Source organism: Leiobunum rupestre, chromosome 4 (genome assembly GCF_980474605.1).
Source record: "Leiobunum rupestre chromosome 4, qqLeiRupe1.1.hap1, whole genome shotgun sequence".
NCBI classification, from domain to species: Eukaryota; Metazoa; Arthropoda; class Arachnida; order Opiliones; family Sclerosomatidae; genus Leiobunum; species Leiobunum rupestre.
Genome location: NC_143387.1, coordinates 54,464,831 through 54,491,540, shown reverse-complemented (window position 1 = coordinate 54,491,540; position 26,710 = coordinate 54,464,831). Strand labels below are relative to the sequence as shown.

The window sequence follows — 26,710 nt, the reverse complement described above, 5'->3', positions numbered from 1 at the left end:
TATTTTTGGGGTTGCTTTGAAACCTACATTTTGAATAGAACTACTTTATACCTTTCCTGTTTTTCGAGACATTTACCATTTTATTTTCAAAGTCTTTCCAATGGCGAAGGTTTCAATCCGCTTAAAATTTTGTAAGATATCTAAAATTTTCGGTTTCCGTGTTTTCGAGCGGTTATATGTTTCTAACTAAATATCATGAAAGCCAAATCAACTTCCTAAATATCCCGTTCGAATTTAATCATAAAGAAGTAAAGGTCGATTAAATTAGTTGCATGAGGCTGTCGGGAAATTAGGTTTATTGAAGCCCAAAATGTAATTATGGTAACGGAAAATTACTGGGAAGCATCGTGTAAAACCACGCCCCTCCCAACGAAAATTGGGGGTTGAGGACACTATTATAGACTCTTTAACAATTTATTTCATACTCTTGATGTACCAAACGCTGAGAATCGTCTCAATATATCCTTAAATATAAAGATTGCTGATAGCTGAGTTGGTCAACATAAAATATAACACACTTTAAGGCATTAATTTTGCAACGTAAGACCCAGTGACGTAACAAAGGTCTTGAGAATCATTTTTTTCGAACTCTTTTGGGGGGCTCCTTATTCTGCGCAGGCCCGGCGGGGTCGTTATTTACCCCACTAGTATGACCGTTGGAAGAAGGGTTTTTAGTTATCTACGCGTCGTACCATGGGCGATTTTCGTCGTTGATATCGTCTGCATTTAATATTGTATAAAATGAAAATATTATTAAAACCGCGATTTTCTGTCACACCCGAGTGTAAAGACGAGTCGGCCCTGACTTTGTCGAACTTTTTTGGCTGGCGTTTTTTTCCCAAAAAATCAATTTCGCCGGGTGGAAAGGTAAAAGTTCCTTTAGCTTTACTTTCAGTATACGACTCTGATCCCCTCGTAACGCGTTACGTACGGCTCAAATTCAGTTCTAAAAACAATGGGATTGGCATTTAGCCGCTGTTATATTTCAGGCGGGTAGGGCCGGGCCGGGCAAATATTATTAGTTTTTTTTTACGGGTTTGGTCGGGTAAACATCATTTTATTATTTTCGGGTCAGGTCAGATAAAATTGCTTTTATTAACGTTTCCCGGTCGGGCCGGGTCAGTCCTAAAATAGTGGGCCCAATTCGTATCTAGTTGAAAGATTAATAGTTCCGTGGTCGGACCTCAGTTTGAAGGGTCAGTCCGTCAGTTACCACATAGGGAAGGGAAACTGTAGAGGATATTTGGCTCGAGGCAGTTTTGTGAAAACTTCTTAACGAACGCCTTCGTTGCAGTCGGTAGAGCAATAAGAATTCCTGGTAATTGCGACGACGAGGGATGCGCCAAGCAATGCGAGGAGAGAGTCGGCCGACGTAATGTGGAGCGTTCCTTGTGTACTTACGGAGACGCGTGCTACTGCCTGAAGAAAGATAAGAACGACGCGAAACCCGACAAGAAGTGCCCCGAGGGCAATTGCGTTTCGGTCATCGACCTGGGCATCGGTTTGTGCACCGATTCCGACAGGGCCTGTTCCTTGATGTGTTTCGTCAAGTTCCATGCTATCAAGGCCTCGTGCAATTGGCAAAAGAAATGCAAATGCACCATTAGCGCTGCTGATAGTAAAACTTCCTATAAGAATGATAAGAAACGCAAGAAGACTACTATAAACCAATTTAATTCTGCGCTAGCTAATTCACCACAAGCTAGTTCTGAGCAAACTAATTCACCTCAAGCTAATCCTATGCAAGCTAACCAATCCCAATTTAATTCACTCCAAGCTAATCCAAATCAAGCTAAATCACCTCATGGCCATCCAGTCCTGACTAATTCGCTCCAAGATAATCCCACACAAAGTAACCAACCCCAATCTAATTCCCCTCAAGGTAATACAGCCCAATCTAATACACCTCAAGGAAATTCCCCTCAAACTAATGCAGGTCAAGGAAATTCCCATCAAACTAATGCAGGTCAAGGTAATTCCCCTCAAACTAATGCAGGTCAAGGTAATTCCCCTCAAACTAATGCAGGTCAAGGTAATTCCCCTCAATCTAATGCAGGTCAAGGTAATTCCCCTCAATCTAATGCAGGTCAAGGTAATTCCCCTCAAACTAATGCAGGTCAAGGTAATTCCCCTCAAAATAATGCAGGTCAAGGTAATACAGGTCAAGGCAATTCCCCTCAAACTAATGCGGGTCAAGGTAATTCCCCTCAAACTAATACAGGTCAAGGTAATTCCCCTCAAACTAATGCAGGTCAAGGTAATTCCCCTCAAACTAATGCAGGTCAAGGTAATTCCCCTCAAACTAATGCAGGTCAAGGTAATTCCCCTCAAAATAAGGCAGGTCAAGGTAATACAGGTCAAGGCAATTCCCCTCATACTAATGCGGGTCAAGCTAATTCCCCTCAAACTAATACAGGTCAAGGTAATTCCCCTCAAACTAATGCAGGTCAAGGTAATTCCCCTCAAACTAATGCAGGTCAAGGTAATTACCCTCAAACTAACACAGGTCAAGGTAATTCCCCTCAAACTAATGCAGGTCAAGGTAATTTAGATCAAGCTAATCCCCCTCAAACTAATACAGGTCAAGGCAATTCCCCTCAAACTAATGCAGGTCAAGCTAATTCCCCTCAAACTAATACAGGTCAAGCTAATTCCCCTCAAACTAATGCAGGTCAAGGTAATTCCCCTCAAACTAATGCAGGTCAAGGTAATTCACCTCAAACTAATGCAGGTCAAGGTAATTCACCTCAATTTAATGCAGGTCAAGGTAATTCCCCGCAAACTAATGCCGGTCAAGGTAATTCCCCTCAAACTAATGCAGGTCAAGGCAATTCCCCTCAAACTAATGCAGGTCAAGCTAATTACCCTCAAACTAATACAGGTCAAGGCAATTCCCATCAAACTAATGCAGGTCAAGGTAATTCCCCTCAATCTAATGCAGGTCAAGGTAATTCCCCTCAAACTAATGCAGGTCAAGGTAATTACCCTCAAACTAACACAGGTCAAGGTAATTCCCCTCAAACTAATGCAGGTCAAGGTAATTTAGATCAAGCTAATCCCCCTCAAACTAATACAGGTCAAGGCAATTCCCCTCAAACTAATGCAGGTCAAGCTAATTCCCCTCAAACTAATACAGGTCAAGCTAATTCCCCTCAAACTAATGCAGGTCAAGGTAATTCCCCTCAAACTAATGCAGGTCAAGGTAATTCACCTCAAACTAATGCAGGTCAAGGTAATTCACCTCAATTTAATGCAGGTCAAGGTAATTCCCCGCAAACTAATGCCGGTCAAGGTAATTCCCCTCAAACTAATGCAGGTCAAGGCAATTCCCCTCAAACTAATGCAGGTCAAGCTAATTACCCTCAAACTAATACAGGTCAAGGCAATTCCCATCAAACTAATGCAGGTCAAGGTAATTCCCCTCAATCTAATGCAGGTCAAGGTAATTCCCCTCAAATTAATGCAGGTCAAGGTAATTCCCCTCAAACTAATACAGGTCAAGGTAATTCCCCTCAAATTAATGCAGGTCAAGGTAATTCCCCTCAAGTTAACCAACCACAATCTAATTCACTTCAATCTAACCAACCCCAATGTAATTCAGGTCAAAGTAACCATCTTCAAACAAACCAACTCCAATCTAATCCAGGCCAAGGTAACCAACCACAACGTTATCAACCCCAAGCTAATTCAGGTCAAGGTTATTCACCGCCAGGTAATCAACCCCCAGCTAATTCAGGCCAAGGTAATTCACCTCAATTTAGCCAACGAATATCTAATTCGAAACAAAGTTATTCACCTCAAGCGAATCCACCTCCAACTAGTTCAGGTCAAGGTTATTCACCTCAAGCTAATCAACCCCAATCTAATTCAGGTGAAGGTAACCAACCACAATCAAATTCAGGCCAAGGTAACCAACCACAATATAATTCAGGTCAGGGTAACCCAGCACAACCTAATCAACCCCAATCTAATTCAGGTCAAGGTAACCAACCACAATCAAATTCAGGTCAAGGTAACCAACCACAATATAATTCAGGTCAAGGTAACCAACCACAATATAATTCAGGTCAGGGTAACCCAGCACAACTTAATTCACCTCAACCTAATTCGGGTCAAGGTAATTCACCGCAAGGTAATCAACGCCAAGGTAATTCACCGCAAGGTAATCAACCCCAAGCTAATTCAGGCCAAGGTAATTCACCTCAAGTTAGCCAAGGAATATCTAATTCGAAACAAAGTTATTCACCTCAAGCGAATCCACCTCCAACTAGTTCAGGTCAAGGTTATTCACCTCAAGCTAATCAACCCCAATCTAATTCAGGTGAAGGTAACCAACCACAATCAAATTCAGGCCAAGGTAACCAACCACAATATAATTCAGGTCAGGGTAACCCAGCACAACCTAATCAACCCCAATCTAATTCAGGTCAAGGTAACCAACCACAATCAAATTCAGGTCAAGGTAACCAACCACAATATAATCCAGGTCAAGGTAACCAACCACAATATAATTCAGGTCAGGGTAACCGAGCACAACCTAATTCGGGTCAAGGTAATTCACCGCAAGGTAATTCACCGCAAGTTAATCAACCCCAAGCTAATTCAGGCCAAGGTTATTCACCTCAAGTTAGCCAACGAATATCTAATTCGAAACAAAGTTATTCACCTCAAGCGAATCCACCTCCAACTAGTTCAGGTCAAGGTTATTCACCTCAAGCTAATCAACCCCAATCTAATTCAGGTGAAGGTAACCAACCACAATCAAATTCAGGCCAAGGTAACCAACCACAATATAATTCAGGTCAGGGTAACCCAGCACAACCTAATCAACCCCAATCTAATTCAGGTCAAGGTAACCAACCACAATCAAATTCAGGTCAAGGTAACCAACCACAATATAATTCAGGTCAAGCTAACCAACCACAATATAATTCAGGTCAGGGTAACCCAGCACAACCTAATTCACCTCAACCTAATTCGGGTCAAGGTAATTCACCGCAAGGTAATCAACGCCAAGGTAATTCACCGCAAGTTAATCAACCCCAAGCTAATTCAGGCCAAGGTAATTCACCTCAAGTTAGCCAAGGAATATCTAATTCGAAACAAAGTTATTCACCTCAAGCGAATCCACCTCAAACTAATTCAGGTCAAGGTTATTCACCTCAAGCTAATCAACCCCAATCTAATTCAGGTCAAGGTAACCAACCACAATATAACTCAGGTCAAGGTAACCCACCACAACCTAATTCACCTCAACCTATTTCAAGTCAAGGTAATTCACCGCAAGGTTATCAACCCCAAGGTAACCCACCACAACCTAATTCACCTCAACCTAATTTACTTCAAGGTAATTCACCGCAAGGTAATCAACCCCAAGGTAATCCACCTCAAGCTAATCAACCCCAATTTAATTCAGGTCAAGGTAATTCACCTCAAGCTAATCAACCCCAATCTAATTTAGGTCAAGGTAATTCACCGCAAGGTAATCAACCCCAAGGTAATCCACCTCAAGCTAATCAACCCCAAGCTAATTCACCTCAAGCTAACCAACCCCAATCTAATTCAGTTCAAGCTAACCAACATCAATCTAATTCACCTCAAGCTAACCAACCTCAATCTAATTCACCTCAAGCTAACCAACCTCAATCTAATTCACCTCAAGCTAACCAACCTCAATCAAATTCACCTCAAGCTAATTTAGGCCAAAATATTTCACCTCAAGCTAATGCAGGCCGAGGTGATTCACCTCAAGCTACCCAACCCCAATACATGTTACCGGAATATAATTCAGGTCAAGGTGGTTCACCTCAAGCTACCCAACCCCAATACATGTCACCGGAATATAATTCAGGTCAAGGTGGTTCATCTCAAGCTACCCAACCCCAATACATGTCACCGGAATATAATTCAGGTCAAGGTGGTTCACCTCAAGCTACCCAACCCCAATATATGTCACCGGAATATAATTCAGGTCAAGGTGGTTCACCTCAAGCTACCCAACCCCAATACATGTCCCCGGAATATAATTCAGGTCAAGGTGGTTCACCTCAAGCTACCCAACCAAGAACGTATTCACCTCATGTTAATCCACCAAGCGCCGATTTACCAGCGTCGATTTCAGCACCCATTAAACCATCCGAATTTAAAAATGTTATACAATCGCTCTACCAGAAAAGACTAGACGAATTAAAGAGCTTGTTCAAGCCAGAGAACAATGTGACTTACGATACTGTCTACGTTCCACCACCTGATTATGGCCCAGATGCAAACGTGACCATGAAAAATGACTCCGAATCCAAACCGGACGTAGGGTCTCTGCAACCAGAGGGGGTTGAGACGTATTACGTTGAACCTCCGAGCTATGGACCAAAATACAAGGTTTCTGGGGTTCAGAATGAAGGAAATCCCAACTCACGGTCTCGAGCACAGTCAGGATATGACTCACCTTCTCAACAAATGCAGCAAAGAGATGGCCCACCTTCTTCACGAACGCAGCAAGGAGGTCTCTCACCTTCTCAACAAATGCAGCCTGGAGATGACTCAGGGATTCCACAAACGCAGCAGGGAAATGACTCAGGGTTTCCACAAAAGCAGTATGGATATGACTCAGAGTTTCCACAAACGCAGCAAACAGATTTCCAGAATCAAAACGATGCGACAAAATCAGCGTCGCCGTCCGAAGTGTACAACCCGGAAACAAAAACCAAGAAGATCATTTCGAAGCAAAACAACCATCCGTATTTCGTGAAAAGTGAATTCTCCAAACAAAACCCGGATACAAATTTGCAGCAACCAGAAGATATTTTGGAGACAGATAACGGTGGTCCAGTTTTGAATTCGAATGATCCCGCTGAGGAAATCCCTGATGAAGAAAGGTCTAAATACTTCATTGAATCCGTCTTTCGAAATTCAAATTCTCAAAACTACAAACCCAGTTCCGACAAGCCCAACGAAGATTATCCAACGGAAACAAAACCTTCAGGACTAACTCGTTACAATATACCGTCAATCGAGGATCACTATTTTGAATCGGAAAAAACCAAGAGAAACCCGATTTATAATATGGAAGATGATCCAACTGAGCAGCGCTACCGACTTGCTAGGAAATCGAATAGCCCGGAATATCCGGAAATGGGGAAACGCGGCCACCGGATTTCAAATAAGCACCCGTTATTGTTGATCGGACACAAGGCGAGCATGGACTACGTGCCCACTGAAAAATTTAAGCGTGCGGAGACCGATACTCAAGCGTCTTACGTCGAATATGATAGCACACGATTTCCTAGGTTTGACCACTATCGTAATAAGCTGTACAAAATTATTTTACCAAATAAAAACGAAAACGGTGACGTAGCAATAGACAAATGGAAATCGCTTTCCGGTTTGCGGAAGGCGAACCAAGTCGTTGCCGTTGAAATTCCGCCGTCTTTAGAATCGAGGAGCAAGAGGGAATCACCTTCCAACGACAGTAAAAACACAGTTTACGATAAAATTAAGAAATCTTTGTCCTCTCCGAGAGACATCTTAATGGTGGATGACACCTTGAAATACAAAGACCTTGATACCTACTTAGTGGCAGCGAACATAACCCAAAAGGATAACCGAAATGCGATTGACGATAGAAAAGTACTTAAACGGGTCCCAAGGGACGCGGACGTAAACGAAAGTGAGGACGTGACTGGTGAAGCCGGAATCGTGGCTAAAAACAAAAGAAACTCGCAAGGTCGAATCGTATGTCTTCCCCTCTTCGTCAAGAACTCTGAAACTTTAAACGGATCACCTAAGACAAATAATAGAGACAACAGAAATGCTAAATCATGTACATATGCGGCATTAAACATTCAGTCTCGCCAAAGCGCTGGCTCAGGTAAATATAGCAATCGGATTTTGTTCAAATTTAGATAATTCACTTACGTCTTTCTCCGTCGCGAAGCTACTCCGGGGCAGCGTCAACCAGCCAGATACATTACCCAAATTGACGATGGTTGCCGTCAAAGTTCCGAAAATTGTAAGAAATGCTGCATCAGTGGGATGGGTAAGGAAAATATAGAGTCCTACTATTGTCGTCAGGACAAAGATTGTTTTTGCGTCGGAGTGGCTGTGTTTACAGACAAGAGTACTAATTGCGACAATGGACAGTGCTTGGATTACTTTCCACTAGGTGACAAGATACGTTGCGGACCGGACGCGCTGGCGGTCGAGACTTGCAGAGGCTTATGCAATCTCACAACCAACACTAACGACTTTGTGTGCTCCAACGACGGAGGTTGTTTTTGTGTCAACGTTACGTCTGTCCCGCAACTAAGTAAGTTCAAAAGGCTACGTTATAGGATATATTTCTTATTTTAACGTTTCTGCGTAGCTGATGAAACCCAAAAGAAAACCAACCCCGTTAGTGTAAAAATGGGTGGTTGCGCGCCTACTACAGAGTCGTGCTACAAATATTGCCAAAGCGTCATGGGAATAAAACTCGACAGTTACCTCTGTTTCGAGAACAAAGATTGTTTTTGCATCGGCAAAAACTTCAGGAGCGACGGCTCGCAAAACTGTGATATGCAACGAAATACGTGCGTCGACCAATTCCCTCTAGGACCAGAATTGAAGTGCGCCTCCTCACCCAACGAGCTGGAGCAGTGCGTCTTCGTCTGCCGCAATGCCCTCTCCACATACAACGTCTCCTGCGACTCAACTGGAAAATGTTTCTGCTTCTTTGAAAATTTGGGTAAGCGGTCGATCTTGTTTCCGCTTTTTCAATTCGACTTTATACGAAAAATGCATTATTATTATTAATTATAATATTTCAATTACCGAAAATAGAACAGCAAAAACCACCTAGAGATGAGAACGCCAATATCTTAATAGACATGGGCGGTTGCAAAAGAGGAAAAGTCGAATGTCACAGTTTCTGTCGCGAAGAATTGGGTTTATCAAACTTATACAAGTCCTTCTGCTTGAACAACGAAAATTGCGTTTGCGTCAGCAGAGCCTTCATGGACATTCCTTCGGTAGCTTGTGAACAGTCCGTAGATCGTTGCGAGTTCAAGTACAATATGGGACGTGAAGTTAAGTGCTCACCCACTCCTAGCAACAAGTTAAACTGCTGGAATATTTGTTCGCTCACTCTAAAAACGACCGAATTTATATGTGACGTCTTTCAGCAGTGCTTTTGCGTTAAGTGGGGAAAAAGTAAGTGGTTTGTTTAGGAAACTATCATTTGAATAAAGCTCGTGTCTCTCTTTAGCTCAATCGATTTAGGTTTTGACCTTGGAAAACTTGTTGAGGGAGCGAAGCGAGTCTACTAGAAGACTTGTAATCCTTTTTGTCAGGGCTGATTAAATGGGCGTTCGTTATAGTAAATACTAATTTTGACCCTGGAAATGGTGTTATCGCCCTTTAAAATTGCGCTATTGACCTTGATAATATTGATCTTGAAAATATACCAAAATCGTATTAAAAAAGTAACTCAAGTAATGAGGGCGATCTCGACCTTGAGAATGGCAATCTTCAGAATTATAAACTTGGACACTCCTGGTATAACAAATAATTTTTTTTTAAGATTCGTCCGAAATATAGTCGGGTACAATGGCTCGACTGTTAACGAATTCCATGACAACTCGGGTCCCCCAACGAAGTTTTTTGACAACCCTGGAGTTGTATTAGCTCTTATCGAAGGAACTTAGACCTTTTTTCACCACCTTTCTAGTTATAGAGATTGAATTTGTAACCATGAAGTATCAGTCGTGTACTTATAGTTTATTCTTATTTATGAACTTCCTACTCTAGACTTTCTTTACCAATAACAAAAAACCAGCATGGCACAAGATAGGTTAAGTATAGCAATATATTTATCAAAGATTATACAAAATTTTTACGAAAACCACCACCAATGACATTTTGTGACTTCTTAGACGTAAAACAATCTATTCTGGTAAAAAAATACCAAAATATTTACATTTTCCGAACTTAAACAACTTCTTTGGGAGGTAACAATGTAACCAGCTGTGGAGAATGTGCGCTCTGAGCTTGCTGACGTGGCAGGAATACATAAATATTTGTTCGCAAGTGAGGCTAGTGAAGATAATTTTTTAGCGCGCGCTTTCCACCACTCTATGTGGTTCAGATCGAACCTCAGTTGGGGTTCTGATAGGTATTCATCAAACTGGCTATCTTCATCGGCCTGCGATGGTCCGGGGTCATTGTAAAGGTACGCTAGGGTGGAGGTGTGTGTGGCATTGGCAACTCGACATCCATTTCCATTACCTCGGAGCTCTTGCACAACATACCTCGGACATATTCCCGAACAGCTTGTCTAACCTCAGGTGTTTCATCCGCGAGGTGTTTGTAGCGTGGCTCCAGAAAGGCCGCTATGAGACGTGCGAGAACTTGCTCTTGGTTGTCGCTTGTACTAATGTATGTCAATTTAAGATGAAAGCGCGTCACAAGTTCCTTGGCAACTATATCTTTAAATTCGGAAGTCATCGAGGAATCGCCGGTAGATGGTTGAATATGGTTTTTAACTACTTTTGTAATTAGTGGTTGAACCATGGACGTTGGTGAACTCTTATCACCACAAAATACAGTAGTTACCATTAGCAATAGGTCTACTAATTCGGCAATATGTGTCCTCTCTCTCTCTGCTATGTCAAGCTTTTCAGCAACCGCTCTGGTTGTGAGTGTTCTGTTGGTTAGAACAGTGGTAATGGACAGTCGATTCTCCAACAGACGTTTTAACATTTCAAACGTCGAGTTCCATCTGGTCTTTACGCTTTATATGAGTTTCTGTTTTTGAAATCCTAGCTACACCTGTTTCATCTCCAAAGCTAATGTTGCCACATTTGAGTGTCGAAAGTGTCCAACTATTTTAGAGGCTTTTTGGTCTTATGCTCAAGTGCCTTATTAGCAGCAGGTTGAATTGAATGTGCCGCACAAGTGAGCCCACCTTTTACTTTTATGCCAAGGCTACTCATGTCATGAACGGCGTTGACCACATTTACTGCATTATCAGTCACAACAGTTATGGTCTTGTCTAAGATGTTCCACTCTTTCAAAACTTCTTTCATGACATTGCAGAGGTTGGCCGAAGTGTGACGTTCTTCCATAAGCTGAGTAGTCAATGTAAATGACTTTGGTGTCCACTGGTTGTCAATTAGATGAACTGTCACCGTAAGGTATGATTGTTGGGCTCTTGAGGTCCAGCAATCGGATGTGCATGTAACATTTTCAACGGCGTCCAACTCCTCTTTTATTTGACATTTCACCTTATCGTACAACATGTCCAGCCTTTTTTTAAGAGCAGACCCCTACAAATGTTGTAACCGGGCTCCACAGTTTCCATGAACTGAATAAAACCCGGACACGATGCTAACGAAAGTGGAAGTTGTGACTTACCAATCATCTTTGCAAGGGCTTGATGAATACTATCGTTACGGTTTTGAGAACAAATACGTCTACGAGTCCCTGTAGAAAGGCACTTGCGTTTCAGTACTGGCTCAATTGAAAACGATCTGGAAGCACTCGTCAACGGTGTACTGGGTAGATAATCGATTTGGATAATATCTCCGCTCTCGTTATCGCCCTTTCTAGTAACGTCGTCCTTTTCGCTGTAAATTAAAAAAATTGCGTTAAATATTCCAAACACGCATTGTGCTTTCGACATCGTTTACGCAGAGCTCAGTACAAAAGTAACTTACTTCTGGTTTAATTCAGCTACTGCACCAAGATGTCACTTGGAAATTTGCCGTGAACGTTCTTTAAATGGGTTTCCGATTGCCCCTGTCGAACCTCCTTTACACGTGAACTCATTGTTGGTGTAGTCATCACAAACAAGGCAAAATGCCGTGTCACCCTTTCTTTCCGCGAATTGCCAAACCCAACTTTTCGTCTTGCCAATAACATCGACCGTTACAGTGCACGATTTATAAGAGAAAACAAGTAAGGCGTTGGATCGTACGCAATCCTTCGACGCCCTGACGATTTATAAATTAATATATTCCAACAAAATATGCGTTTGGAACAAAAGGAAACGAAAGATCTCTGTTATCTAAAGTCAAAGTCATATTGTAGATCAAACACCGTTTGCCCTGGGTAATAATTATTGGAAAACAAGTAGATTTCATTAAAAAATATGCTCTGGTAACATCCAAGTTTTTGTACCCAACCTTTGCTACACAGCAGGAACACGGATTTTCGTTTTAAGATAAGGGTGTCGATAGTTCCGTGTAAACGTATCAAACTACACGGGTACACGTGAAATATACGTTTATCCGTTTACTTTTAAAAACACGGCGGTTTTGGAAACGGTTTTTAAAACGTTTACACGTATAACCTTAAACGGATATAGAAACACGGATTGGGGCAAAGACCCTAATTAAAAACGTTTAGCCCTAAACTAAGCCACGATCACAGAACCGGTTCAATAACCCCCCACCTGTTTAAAGGCATTAGAAGTCACTTTGATGACTTGGGCCTAAGGTTGTGCCTTGGGTCTTAGCCTAGCTGAATATAATTATTATTGTTATTACTATTATTATTACAGCGTTTAAGACTACATATTGGAAACCATTTCAATGCTAGTCTATACAAAGTAATTAACACGCTTCTTAGAAGTTTCATTTAAATCAAGGAATACCTCTGCGTATTGTTCTATACCAGAGTGACTGAGAAAAATCATATCACCTCGGGCAGGAATCGAACCTATGACCTTTGGGTTACCGTCCCAACGCCACTACCATTGGACTACCGAGGCCACGAATAATGAGGTCTCGGACATCCAATTTAAGAATGACTCGATCTGGTTCTCATTTTGACAGGATACATTGAACCCGTTGTTGACGGTGCCGTAGCATTTTACGTCAACTAATTTATAACAGGACCATTATAGCCTGGTACACAAGTAGTGATTTTATCTTTATTTTCGATGAAAAACAAATTACACTGCGTTGTTTTATCACAAACTAATTTCGACATACTTAAATTATCCATGATAATACTAAATAATAATTATAATACTTAATTTATCCACGATAATACTAAATAATATCAGATGTGGCCCCATTATCCACATCTAATAATATTAAAACTGCACCGCGGTAAAAGCAGCAATCCCAGAATCCTTCGCGACGGCGCATTCCTTTTTGAAAAGTTCAGAATTCAAGGTCATGAAGTAATATAAAATCCGTTAGATGGCATTAGCGCGCCCGTCGAAAGTCGTAACGCAAAAAACTATCCCGCGAAATTTGTATTAGCGTATGGGCCGTCTATAACTTATGAGGATAAAGTCATAGACTTATGATTCTATAGAGTGCTTTCAATTCGAAACTTACGATGTCACCAATGTAATTTGCCTATTGATAAAAAATTGTAACTGTCATGGCGGCCACTATTAACACTACACCTGTGACGTTACAAGTTTTCAAAATCGTATCTGACGAAAGCACTCTATTAGAATTCTAGATTGATAATTGAGAAAAATTCAGAAAAATTCCTGAACCGATCAAATTGAAGCAGCCTGTATGTAAGCTTGGATAAGTAATAGTAGTTCCTACCTGGATATATCGCTCTATAGTTCCGCGTGCATTTGCTAAGTGTTTGTTACGGGTTCTGCATTGTACAAGGCTACGTGTTACGGGAGTTTCGAAAATTCCGTTAACTTCGCCGAAAAGGCGAAAAAGCCATTTGCTGGTCAGGTTTTTTTTCCAAGTGATATATCCAGGTAGGAATTAATGCAAGATGTAAGGGTATAACGTCCTCAAAAGAGTATACTCTCGAATCGACTACCGCATTTTTCGCTTTCGATTATTTCGGAAGTACATGGAAAGCCCACTGAAATTCGATTTAATTCGATTCGGATACTGATCACTTAATCGTTTCAGAGACGCCTGATTCGGAGCCTGATTTTCCGGATGGCTTACAGCCATTCGTGAAAATCGAAAAGGGTTTGGACAAAAACGAGTCTGTTTGCCAGCGGATGTGCGACCAAGAAATAGGGCCGAGCATGATGAAGCGGGCCATTTGTCACTCGGATCGCTCCTGCATATGCGTCACCACGGCTTTCGGAAATGGCACCAAGGTTTGCGATTCTGCGAACGCAACCTGCACCAGACAATACCCGCTAGGGTGCACGTGTAGTACGGAGGCGCTAGCGGAAATCTGCACCCTCATTTGCCGAACCATGGTCAATAATGACAATTTCAGTTGTAGGGGCGATGGAGGAACGTGCTTTTGCGTCGCTCGTAGGTTTCATTTCGTAATTTCCGTTCATTTCGTTCTTCAGCGGTTTGTAATTGTTCCTCGTTTATCATTATAGCGCAAACAACGGTTGGCGAAAATTCTTCGCGTACGGAAGTCACCTCTGAAACCGCTAAATTTGAACCAGTAACCAGAATCTCGCGTGGCTGCGAAGGAGGTCAGGGCACCTGCGACGGGGCTTGTAGCGCCGTCATAGGACCTTCAAATTTGTTACGAGCCATTTGCGACTCGAACGGTGACTGCAATTGCGTCTCGCTTGGCTTCCAAAACTCTTCCAGGAATTGTCATTACTTGAGTGGACAATGTAACGTGGAATATCCGCTGGGATGTATTTGCAATTCGGTAGCGGAGGCCGCATCTTGCTCCTTGATCTGCCAACAAATGCTTAGCAACGGGGATTATATCTGCAAAGAGCTAGGCCCGTGCTATTGCGTCATGGAAGGTGCGTTATACCGCTAGTTTCATCTTTCAATTCATTTATTCTTTCACGTCAACTAAATTTTTAGCACTTTGTTCGAGTGTTTACTTAAATTTTCGTAAAGGGAATATAGCCTTTAGTATTTCACAAATTACGTAACGCAAAAAACCTTTTTCGAGAGCCTCCTTCCCTTCAGTGGCGAAGCTAGTATGGGTGGCACCCGGTGCGGATATCATGGTGTGCTACTTACTAGTCAAAACTGGTAAAATGGTTTTTCCAATTTCTCTAGTTTGTGTAAGTTTTTATTTTCTTCTCGGTCGGGTGTCACCCCCAAAACGGTCCCAAACGGGTGCCTCCCCCTAGCTACGCCACTGCCTCCTTCCCCTCGTAAATGGCACCGTTACGTCACCCATGTTCTTTATATGGATAAAAAATGACCATGGCAAAAGCTACGAAGTGCTACTATTCTATCTCTTAATACTCTGTCTCTCCGTCAATTATAACAGCACCATAAACCTTAATTTTTTTAATTACATTCCAAATTAAGCCTTTTTATTTATTGCCTCTACTAGGAAACTAATCATTCTGTTATAAATGAGAAAACCAAGTGTTAAATAGGTGAAAGCTTAAATTCCGCTACACTGTTGCAGGTTCCTACTCGCCTCCAGTTAAAGACAGTTTATTCGGGCGTTACTCTAACAATAGAAAGCTATGAGCCGCTTGAGTACTTACCCCATCTAGTGCCAGAAAACGATGCTAAACATTCACAGGGTTTCCCCTTAATTTAGGTTTTGATATAAAAATACACGTTACGTAACGTTTCGCTGACACTCACCCCCCTCCCTCTTGCATTTATAGTAAGCGTACTTCCCCCTGTCCCTCTCAAATTTAGTAAGCCCCGTTCCCCCTCTCCCTCTCGCTTTTATTAAGCCCCTTTTTCCTCTCCCTTTTAGTAAGCCCCTTCTTGCTCTTCCTCTCGTTTTTAGTAAACCCCCTTCCGCTTCCCTCTCCCTCTCGCTTTTAGTAAGCCCCTTCTTCCTCTTCCTCTCGTTTTTTATAAACCCCTTCCCCCTCCTTCACCCTCTCGCATTTAGTAAGCCCCTTCTTCCTCTCCCTTTTAGTAAGCCCCTTCTTCCTCTTCCTCTCGTTTTTAGTAAGCCCCCTCCCCCCCCCTCTCGCATTTAGTAAGCCCCTTCTTCCTCTCGTTCTTAGTAAACCCCCTTCCCCCTACCTCTCACTTTTAGTAAGTCCCTTCTTCATCTTCCTCTCATTTTTAGTAAACCCTATCCCTCTCCCTCTCGCATTTAGTAAACCCCTTCCTTCTTTCCCTCTCCCATTTAGAAAAACCACTTTCTTTCTCCCTCTCACATTTAGTAAACCCCCTTCCCCTCTCCCTCTCCCATTTAGTAAACCCCCTTCCCCTCTCCCTCTCACATTTAGTAAACCCCCTTCCCCTCTCCCTCTCCCATTTAGTAAACCCTCTTCCCCTCTCCCTCTCCCATTTAGTAAAACCCCAGACGACGCTACGAACCGCCAATAATTAGGTGTGCCTGATTTTTATTATTTTCGAACTAATTTATGTCTTTACAGTTTCACCTCCACAAAATAATCCCCCGCCATCAGACAGTCCCGTATTACCCTCACCAGGTAAGTCAAAGTTTTTTAATGTGCTTGCTCGCCCATTCGCGTGAATGATCGCTTTCCCGATTAGCTGAGACATGGAACTAATCTTGCGCGAAGAACCGAGAGAACTCAGCGACGCCAACCCATCTGCCATTCCCTTTGGGCTGCGGATTGTTAAAAGGGAAAACTAAACATGGACGCGCTCAGCAAAATATCGCCTAAAACAGTGTATTTAATGACTGGACACGTGTATTTAGTGAAAATCATTGTCTATAGTCGAGCTAGTCAGTGAATCGGAAAATGTTGGTTTTTACCCTATAAAGCCAAGCTTCAGAGCAATTGTAGCCAAAGCTTAGCTTTTTTTTGGTCTAAAGCCCCATTTTCATGCTCGCTGGTAGCGGATAAAAATCGTCAAAATTCGCTTCCGCGACTCGCAAGCGTGAAAATAAAGCTAAAATATCTGTTTGAAACAGATCGACGCGGAAAGTGAAAAAGTGTATAGCTGAAGCGGATTTGGTCGATTTTTACCCGCTACCAGCGAGCATGAAAATGGGGCTTAATGAAGAATGAATTCAGGTCCTTCAGTATAAAGGAGTACGGCATTAGCTTTTGGTACCCACCTCACGTACTTTGTAGCGTAGTTCCTTCGTTTTTTAATCGCAAAAAGTAAACATAGATGGCGATCGCCTGCACTAGAGTGGTACCAGAAAATCGCAAGCGGACGAACTTTCGGCAAAAATTTAGGCCAAGGTGGGATTCAGAATATTGGCCTTCACGTAGTATTGGTACCTTAATTCGTTCTTGGTCTATTGATAGCGAGAAATACCATATTGATGTAAATATCGTAAATCGTTTGGAAATGAAAGCTTATAATTTATTTACCAATATTTATAGTTTTAAAAAATGTAACACTTTAAAAATGTTTTGAAGCGGTGAAATCATCGTTTTGCAAGACGCCCAAAAACGGACCCGCGACCAAATTGTTCTTAGGGTATTGAAACTAGGTGTCGAGTTGGCGAAATTGAAATTTGAACGACGTCTTTGAAGTACTGTTATATTCGACGAAAAGGATGGCTGGGGGCCGCCAGGGTATGCTGCCCACCGGAATAAAACGTAGCTAGTCCGTCTTCTCGATACTTTTTTAAAGTTTTCAGTTTTAACACCCGACCTTCGTTGAAATGTTGCCTCTTCTCCTTTTGAAGAGTGTCTTTTACCTTCGTCAGCAGTCACTCAATTACGGGCTCGAGACTCTCCAAGCAGCGTGTAAGAGAATATCCGAATTAACACGTTTCTTTTAAATTAAATATTTCTTACTTAAATTTAATTGATTTGGGCCTAACTGATGTTATTATTATAATTATTATTTCATCCGAATTCACTTGAAATAAGGGTAAGGACCAAATTTAAAAGGCAAGGATTTCATCGCGTCTATGGCGAGTGGCTCTTGCGCTAGATAACTAAATGTTGTCATTGCCAATTTCGGAGCCAAGCAGTGGCGTAGATAAGGCCCCCGCAGACACCGCAGTGCGGGGGGCCCCGGAGCTTTAGGGGCCCCCTAATTTCATATCAAAGTATATACTAGATACCGGATAAAATTCCGAATATTGTTTTGCGGGGGGGCCTCGCGGGTCTTAGCTACGCCACGGGAGCCAAGGACATTCGGTGTCCTCTATGAGGCCCCTTTTCTATCCCCGTTGTCTCGCAGCAAAGACAGACAGACACGGTGATTGCATTACCCTTCGAGGTTATAGTCACCTCGGAGAGGTAAAGAATACAGGCAACTCTAAACGTAGTTCACAATTGCTAAGGCCTAACTAAAAATATAATATCCATCGAAATTGAGGTTAATCTAAGAAATGCACGGAAGAAAATTAAGGAATCACAAAGTGGGCAAAAATGGCCACGAGGGTTTGGCATTTCCGGTCAATTGATGTATCATTCACGCTTCCAATCCTGTCGGCTATACATAGTTTGCATCCCTACGTCATCAATGACGCAGTTCCAAGTATAGATATAAGAACCAAGAATAAATATTTAATTTGAGCAAGAATGAACGATTCTTTGCCGCCATTTTGAAGGTGTAGATTTCTTAGTAAAACGGGAGGGTTAACAGTTTCAATCGTCTGTTTGCGCATTTTAATTATTTTCAAAGCAAATGATTAAGGATTTATTTTCACGTTAAAAATGGTTATCTGCCTGGTTAAAAATTGTTCGAGTAGTTCAATTACCAAGGGGGAGCGAAAATTGTTTATTTTATTCGATAGTGAAGGTAATTGTAAAAAGGATGACCGCAAAGGCCTAACTTTCATAAGCTTTGTTAACTTCTTTTCGTAGATATTTCTGTCGTAATTTGATATTTTATTTAAATAACCCGGCCTTAGAATCTTATCTGGCTTTTTTTAGGGCCCATTTAAAATTTTAAAGCATAAATCTAATACGTTTTGTAGCTTTGACGAGATTACCAACAAAATGGCTACCTATTTAGTAGCTACGCGCGAAATGGTTTGAATTTTTGATCGCCCTCCCAGTTTCCTTGGAGACCACAGGCCCCTCCCTTCGGTGCAAACTATGAATAAAGTTATACAGAATAGGGGCGACCACACAAAAATGGACAATGACCAAGTTCGAGGCACCGATTGACGAAATAAGTATTGGGATATCAAGGCCGAGTGTTTTCCTATCGATTGATGTATCATTTGCTATTGCGCATTAACAGTTAACGTAACCAACTCTAATTATATTTTGATAATTTTTAAATAATTGTTTTATGAAAATGACGTATAAATGGATGGGGTTTGTTTTTGCTAAATAAGTTATAATTTAAACGCTAATTAAACAATTATTTTTATACAAATTATTTTAAATAAGCGTTTTAATTCAAACAAATCTCATATGGATTTGCTATAAAAACATTCGCAAATGATTACGTGACTCTGGACAAACATTTACAACATTTGACTTAACTTCTCTATTTGGTAATTTAAAGACCCAAGGAGAATGTTTCGTATAAAATCTTGATAATATGTCAGCTTCAAAAAGTGTAAGGACCTAGCGAAACGTAATTTGACGTCGCTCGTCCCAACATAACCTCATATCAAAGTATATTAAGGTAAACGTTTTCACATTGTGAGGACAGTACAATATGCCCAAATGAACGGTTGGGAGAGCCAAATTCGCATTGGTACATTGGCAGATGATCTATGAACTGGGGTACATCCAGTCTTTGGTAATGCTAAATCTGTAATCGGTTACGTAATAACTTCACTAATTTCAAAGCTACAGGCTCGTATTCCGATTGCGGAGAGTGATCAGACCCTTGACATAAGCTGACCATTAAAGTTATACTTTATAGCGACATATCATCGTTTACGTTAACACTCGGAATAGCTCCTTCCGAAAATTAAGTTTGCAAGTTCTGTCCCTACTAGTTATGGGAGTTTCCCCCGTGTTCTTCGGTTCCCCAATTCCAAAAAAACACGTGTCGATGTTAAGGGTAATAGTTAGTGTAAGGAGCTGTTGGTTGGCCTGGAATGATCCACGTGCTACTATACCTCCTGCGCAAAATAGCATGGCCACCAGAATGAAAGGTATTAAAAGTCGCTAGCTTCAGGAGGTATTTTGGGGTGATTGTTTTTACTAGCCAGTTTGACTTTAAAGTGTTGGTTGCACGAAATTTTATCTATGGCTAATTAATGATTCATTAGAAAGAGCAAACATTTTATAGCAAGTACAGAAAATTTCATCAAAATCGGTTAAGCGGTCTTTGAATTATTATAAAAAGAAGTCAAAATGGTGGAAATCGAGGTTTTCGGCGAATTTCCAGACTTCTAAAATTCTTATCGGCACCCATGACGTCAGAAAATGCGAAGCGTATCATTGGCTAATTGTCTGTAATACATTTCTTTACATCTGGGATTAAAAGCAGGTTGATTTAACACCCAGGAAAAAGTCCTACGCAGTAGTAATTGAAATAGGCATACACAAGCCTACGTAGTAGAAAAACGATATGAAACCGAAGGCCGCGTGATTTGAAAAAATAAACGTCGTGTCGCGCGCGTAAATTTTTTATTTTATTTCGATAATAAGTATAATATTATGATTAAAAATCTCTGCTTTGAAAACTTCTACAAGTAAACAGAATCCCTCCACTTCAGTTCCTTCTATTTTAGGAATAAAATTACAGCTTTGATTTGCCCCAAATTGCTCGTGCTACGGAGGAGAAAAATTCGCGGAAAATTTCAGGATTTTGGGGAGCGAAAGGTTCAGTTTCGGACGCAAAGTTAGTACACTTAGGCTTGGAAATTTGTTTCGACAATGACATTTTTGGAAAGAGAACGTCCAGGGCTTCTAAACAAGCCCGCATTCATTCGTTTTCATTACTATCGATTTTTCGTGCAACCAACACTTTAATTCTCTCGCGATGTTTAAATGACGATTTTAAAGAAGAACTATTCCCGCGAAATGATTTAGCACGGGGAGATTCCGACCAGCCTAAAAATGGCGCGAAAGTAATCCGGATCGGCGACGGTTGTCCAACCAAAACGAAATGCAAGGAAAGCTGCAAAGAGCGGATGGAAAATTTCGGCTACTCGATTTGCAACGACGATGAGGACTGCTTTTGCATCGCCACTGACTTCGAAAATGGTGAAGAGGTGTGCAATAAGAAGAAAGAGTGCATGATCAAGTACCCCGTCACTCCCGAGTTGAACTGCGAAAAGTCGAAACGCAGCAAGAAAGACTGCCTCTTCGTTTGTCAAAGCGTCGTCTTCACCGACGAAGCTGGTTGCGACAACCACGGAAACTGCTTTTGCTACAAAACAAACAAACGTACGTCTTACTCTCATTTTTTGCTAGCATTTGGCTTTTCATAAGAATTTTTTACCCACCATATCTGAATATTTTACGGAGACGTGTCTGACCCTTGCTTAGGCCTATTTTTTCATTTGCAAAATTTGCGTTTGTAATTTAACATTAACAAGTTTTTCGTAAGCATGAAACTACAAGAATGACCGATAGTAATATTAGGCGGTTGTTATTTGCAGCGCTTCCACCGGAATACGCGAAGGAGCTCATGGATAATAACCCGATTGACCCGGTTCACGTGTTCCCTAATGGTTGTCCCGATGCCGATAGGAAAACCTGCAAGAAATTATGCAAGGATTTGTGGGGGGAAAGATTGTCCCAATACATGTGCACTCCGAACGGTGGATGTTTTTGCGTCAACGAGGACTGCGAAAAGAAGCCTACCAGGCAATGTAACCACAGCGCCTGCAACAATTACTACCCCCTAGGCGAATACGTCTGCTTGAAACCCGGTTCTGTGGACTACAAAGCTTGCGAGAATATTTGCGAAAAGATTCTTGGAACGGGTGTGGTCGTTTGCTGCGAAAATTACTGCGCCTGCCTCGTCGAAGGAGAAAAACCAGGTCAGTTCAGTGTGAGCGTGCGTTCAACTCTATCCTTAAGTGACGTCAAATCCTTTTAGAAGGTGGTTTCCGATAACGGAGCAAACGCAATTGGTTAAGAATATGCTTACTGAACTTCTTCATTAAGGTATTCTAGGGCGTTAGAAGAAAAGGTAGACGGGTGGGATGAGATTTCCAGGAAATACGTGATTTTAGTTTCTTGACTTAAAAAAATATTGCTATATTAAACCAGTAGTTGCTATAGGTACAGGGGTGATTTACTACCACCCTGGCAACATCTCGTCTTGGGTCCTCTACCTTATGGTAAGTTTCAGGGGCCTAGTCTTAAACATACGCAGAATTTTTATTTATCCGCCACTGGCAAGGTAAAGCTTAGTGAGACTCAAAAGTTATAGTATGTATATTCTTAATCCAAGATTGGAATAGCCTAGGTCACTTCTCAGTGCAACAAAGGAATAATAAAGGATATTCCTAAAGGATATGACTCTCGTATTGCTTTGTGGTCACTGAGAGAAAAGCCAAACTACATTAAAAATGTAAAATGAGGAACTAGGCTAGTTGGTTATAAGCCACGTCACGCATTTTCTAATCGCTTTAGGAGACGTGTGACCAAAGATAATAAAAACCTCGTAGCCTACGATTCGAATTCTGAGAGCTTTCCGATTCCCATAGTTTTACTATGGCCAACTTTGATGATGTGCTTTTGCGCGAACAGCACGTCATCAAAGTTGGCCGTAGTCTTATCGATAGTTACCATGGTAATTATGGAGCTAATTTTTCTGAGTTCAGGGTGGATGTTATTAAACGCTATTGGAATCTAGGGTTTATATTATCTTTGCAAAGGCTTAGGGACAATTTATTTCGTAAATAATTGCCTCGATTTCGATTGAGCAGTAATAGGTTTAAATTTGAATAATAAAAACCTGTATTGATGTTAATAATATTAAGTTCAGGTATTTTGAAAGAGTTACCGAGTAGTTTTATCTCCGGTTAAAATGAGGAATGGCTGATCGTGTCCTCGTCGTGTGAAAAATAAATTAATTTACGTTGTCTCTACGATAGACGGCGGCACTATACAGGGGAACATTTCCGGGAAATTGTTGTGGCGCGATAGTCTAGAACGTAGTCAGTGCCGCATTATCCATAAGGCTAACTAGACTGAAGCCTAGGAGCCCACCAAAAGCAGTGGCCCAGGAAACACAAGAGAGAGGGGGGGAGTTGAGGGGTTGAGTTGCCCATAGAAGCTCTAAGTCTAGGGGCCCCTTCCATGGATTTATTCGGCGCTGAACGTAGTACATACCTCTCAAAGAAACTTCTAGAAACATTGCCCGCAGGTTGGGTATTTGGAATTATCTACAACGTCTAGACTGTTGAGCCACAAGTGAGCTTTACTCCCTTTAACGTCGAAAAGAAAAAGACAAAACATTTGTCACTTTTTACGAATGTTTCAACTTATGGCGTGTTCTGAAAGGTTTTTTTTGTTTAGTTCGAACCACTAAAAAACCAGCCCATACTACTGAGTCAGAGGTAGCGGTTTCCACGACAAAGGCGCCTGCGAGTGCAGCTACAAAGGCGCCAGGAAAAAAACCCGGTAAGAATTTTTTATTCGTACGAGTGCTCGTGAATTCTGTATGAAAGAACATAGAGCCACGCTGTAGCCCACGTTAGAAACCTGCCGGGAGTAGTGGCGTACTCCTGTAATCCCAAGCGTCTGGGAGGCAGAGTTTGTGGATGGTCGTGTGAGGAAGACCACCATTCCCCCAACGGGTGGTCGAAATACTTCCGCCACGGGTGTCCCCGCCATTGTCCCCACATACCCCCCCCCGTTGGCGTGGCCGTTACAATTATCTCACCCTGATTAATCAGTTATTGTGTATCTCAAAAAAAAAAAAAAAAAGCGCTAGAAACCTTGTGATTTCTAATAACAAATTGCCTGCTGGAGCTCCTCTAACAAGTGACGTCTAGATAATGCGCTATTCAAAACAACCAGAAGGAGAGCGACCCTCCCTCGAAGTGTAACTATAGACGGCACCAAAATTTTAAATTAGCTGTAATTAATTAATTAATTAATTTAATTTTAATTTTTCTTGTCGTGTAGATTTTTTGAGTTGAAATTTTGTTTACAGTATTAACGTAAAATATTCTTTACTAATCTTGATGGTCAATTTTGTAAGCCAGTATTTTCTCCCGCCAAAAAGGTTTAAATATTGAAATTGGCGCCCTCTACTATAAATAAAAGCATGAAAACGAACCTCTATTAGTTTTCACCGTAAAATATTAGCGAATAGGTCTACTGGATTAAAAATAACATGGTATGCTCGTCGATGGTATGCTTAATCATTTTTGGGGTGAATCCAAACCGACCATTCCCCTAAATATTTGTTTAACCGCTACACAAATAAGCTCAAAAGTCTGATTATAATTGATCACTTTCCAGTACCCCTATTTTGGGCACCCTTTCGTTCATGATTCATTTGGAATAATGTTTCTGATCTTTCGTGTTATTGATGCATTTCAGTAAGGGTTTGGCACAATTAACCACGGATAAAAATTTCAATCGGTACTATACACTCACGAAAACATTTTGGCATTTTCCTAATTGGCACTACCATAACTAACATATTAATACGATACTTACTATCCTCCCGACGATAATTGGTTTAATGATATGCTGTTTCGCCAATGACCATATAAATCATTACGTAGCTAACGACAGGAAACTCTCCGAGAGCTGTTACTAGTCCTTGGAAATGTCAAGTAGATAAGACTTTTCGAAGTATCAGCCAAGGCCTATTGAACGGCAAAAATAACGTTTAATTTGTCAAAATACTGACTCATTACCGAATCGGAATATAAAATTGTCCATTGCCATCATCCCATTCGTTTCTGAAGGTATTTATTTTCGAATTTTAGACCTAGACGCGTTTCCACTCGTATTTATCGCCATCACGCTAACCGGGCAGTAATTTCGTCGAAACGTCCAATTACGCAATCACTCCCCAACAGACCATCATCTAGGAGCAACAAACACAGCACCCCACACAAAGAGAACGCAACGCGTCAAAAGTCGTGAATTTTCTCGCGTACATTTTTCATTGGTTAGACGCTTTAGCGCCAGCTACCGTTGGAATGGGAAAATTCGGAAATTGTCTTCCCCCTTTCCGTAAAACGTTCAGCGTAAAGGCTTGTCCAATTGCGATGCCTTATCTTCCGTTTTCTATCTTCGCAGGCGACCCTTTTATCGGGCATGTGTTCTACTACCGAGACGTGTGCTCCATCAGTGGTGAGAAGAAAGATTCCGATTGCCAACAGAAGTGCGAGGAAAGCGGTCAAAAAGTCCTACAGAGCTTTTGCACGAAATTGGGTCATTGCTTTTGCGTGCTACGTCGTAAGAAAGTCAAGCCCAAGTGCCCCGAGGGAGCGACCAGGCCGTGCAAAGTCAACATCAGGACCAGCAGGAGAGCCTGCGATTTTGCCCCCGAAGACGTCGAACCTTGCCAGCGCACTTGTGAGGTCAAATACGGCAAATCGTCTAAGAGCGAGTGTGAAGCGGACCGCTTCTGCCATTGCACTGTCAGCGTTGAATAATCACACTAATTTACTAGTGGAGACCCTCCCGACAGTAAATTCCACTTCACTATAGATACGTCATTGTATAGTGTAAGTATAATCCTTAATCGATAGATACGTCATTGTAAAAGACGTAGTAGTATTAGTGTAAGTATAATCCTTAATCGATAGATACTTCATTGTAAAAGACGTAGTAGTATTAGTGTAGTATAATCCTTAATTGATAGATACTTCATTGTAAAAGACGTAGTAGTATTAGTGTTAGTATAATCCTTAATCGATAGATACGTCATTGTAAAAGACGTAGTAGTATTAGTGTTAGTATAATCCTTAATCGATAGATACGTCATTGTAAAAGACGTAGTTATAATAGTTTTAACGTAGTGGCAGAGATGGTAAATTAAGTAAGTGAATATTAGCAAAAATTATTACGCTATCAAGGTTTCGTTCAGCACTAAGCTCCCTAGTGTCTAAATATGCTTTAGGCTTAATATACTACTCCAAGTCGGAGCGGAATTAGTGTTAATGACGAAAACGGTTTTGTGATAAAATTACCAATAAAACAATAGCGTTACTTATGTTTTTATGGCTATAGCTATCTAGCAAAATAGATCGCCGCAATCAAAACCAGTGGCACATTGTACTTTTTAAGTTTATTAAAATATGGTTTAAAGAAAAATAGACGTCATACATTATTTCTTCTTATTTAAATTATTTCATTGTAAAATATAAAAATTCTGAAATATTTTTAGTAAACACGAAAAATATTTTTACACGATTAGGTATATTAAAGTGACTCGAGCCTATCTCATTACGAATGGGGTAATAGTCAACACCTGGTCCGGGTAAGCGACCCAAATGTCCTCGCCGTATTATCGAACCACGGCGCCGCTCAAATTGGAACCCTCTTAATGATGCTTTTAGCTTCCCGTTCGAAAGCTATCCCTTGCAGCAGGTCGAAACCAGTTGGAACGACTTCGACGCTGGCTGCGTGGCCGATCGTGACGTGCGCCCTCCGTCCGTCGGGCTCAAACAGTTCTTGGACTTCACCGTCGGGTTGGGTTGAGATTTCAAAGTGGATATGCCACTATTTCTCATGAAGTCCAATCCAACCTATAGGAAAACGATTTGTTAAAATTTTTCGCACAATTTCCAATTGCTCAGTTTCCCAAAAACGCAGGCATTATTCACCCTGTGAAAATAGTGATACGCTCTCGTGCTGGGGGCGTTCCCAACCCCATTATTATATTACATTGTTGGGCCATCTGGAATCTTACCTAGTGACATCGTATCTACTCCCCGACCACGTGACCCCGTCTCCATTTTGTACCTATACTTCCGTCGGTACCACGCTACCTGTAAGCATTACCACGCTTATGAAACGGCGACTATGGGAAATTGTGCTTAAATGTATCTGCGCATTTAG

At 41.4% G+C, this 26,710-nt stretch overlaps 1 protein-coding gene across 3 annotated transcripts in view; it reads left to right on the top strand.

Moving 5' to 3' along the window:
* Positions 1-25,963, top strand: part of LOC149948316 (uncharacterized) — a 32,224-nt gene extending 6,261 nt beyond the window's left edge. For 2 of the 3 annotated variants that reach the window (XM_090173302.1, XM_090173300.1), the window contains exons 7-18: positions 1,295-7,867; positions 7,934-8,305; positions 8,363-8,722; positions 8,818-9,186; positions 13,872-14,231; positions 14,306-14,689; positions 16,256-16,312; positions 20,759-21,115; positions 21,331-21,714; positions 23,201-23,305; positions 24,944-25,374; positions 25,416-25,963. In XM_090173302.1, the coding sequence (XP_090029428.1) occupies positions 1,295-7,867; positions 7,934-8,305; positions 8,363-8,722; positions 8,818-9,186; positions 13,872-14,231; positions 14,306-14,689; positions 16,256-16,312; positions 20,759-21,115; positions 21,331-21,714; positions 23,201-23,305; positions 24,944-25,302 (9,680 nt within the window). In that variant the 3' untranslated portion in view covers positions 25,303-25,374; positions 25,416-25,963. The remainder of the gene's footprint in view (positions 1-1,294; positions 7,868-7,933; positions 8,306-8,362; positions 8,723-8,817; positions 9,187-13,871; positions 14,232-14,305; positions 14,690-16,255; positions 16,313-20,758; positions 21,116-21,330; positions 21,715-23,200; positions 23,306-24,943; positions 25,375-25,415) is intronic. The other variant, XM_090173301.1, reaches the window with a different exon arrangement.
* Positions 25,964-26,710: the final 747 nt, after the last annotated feature.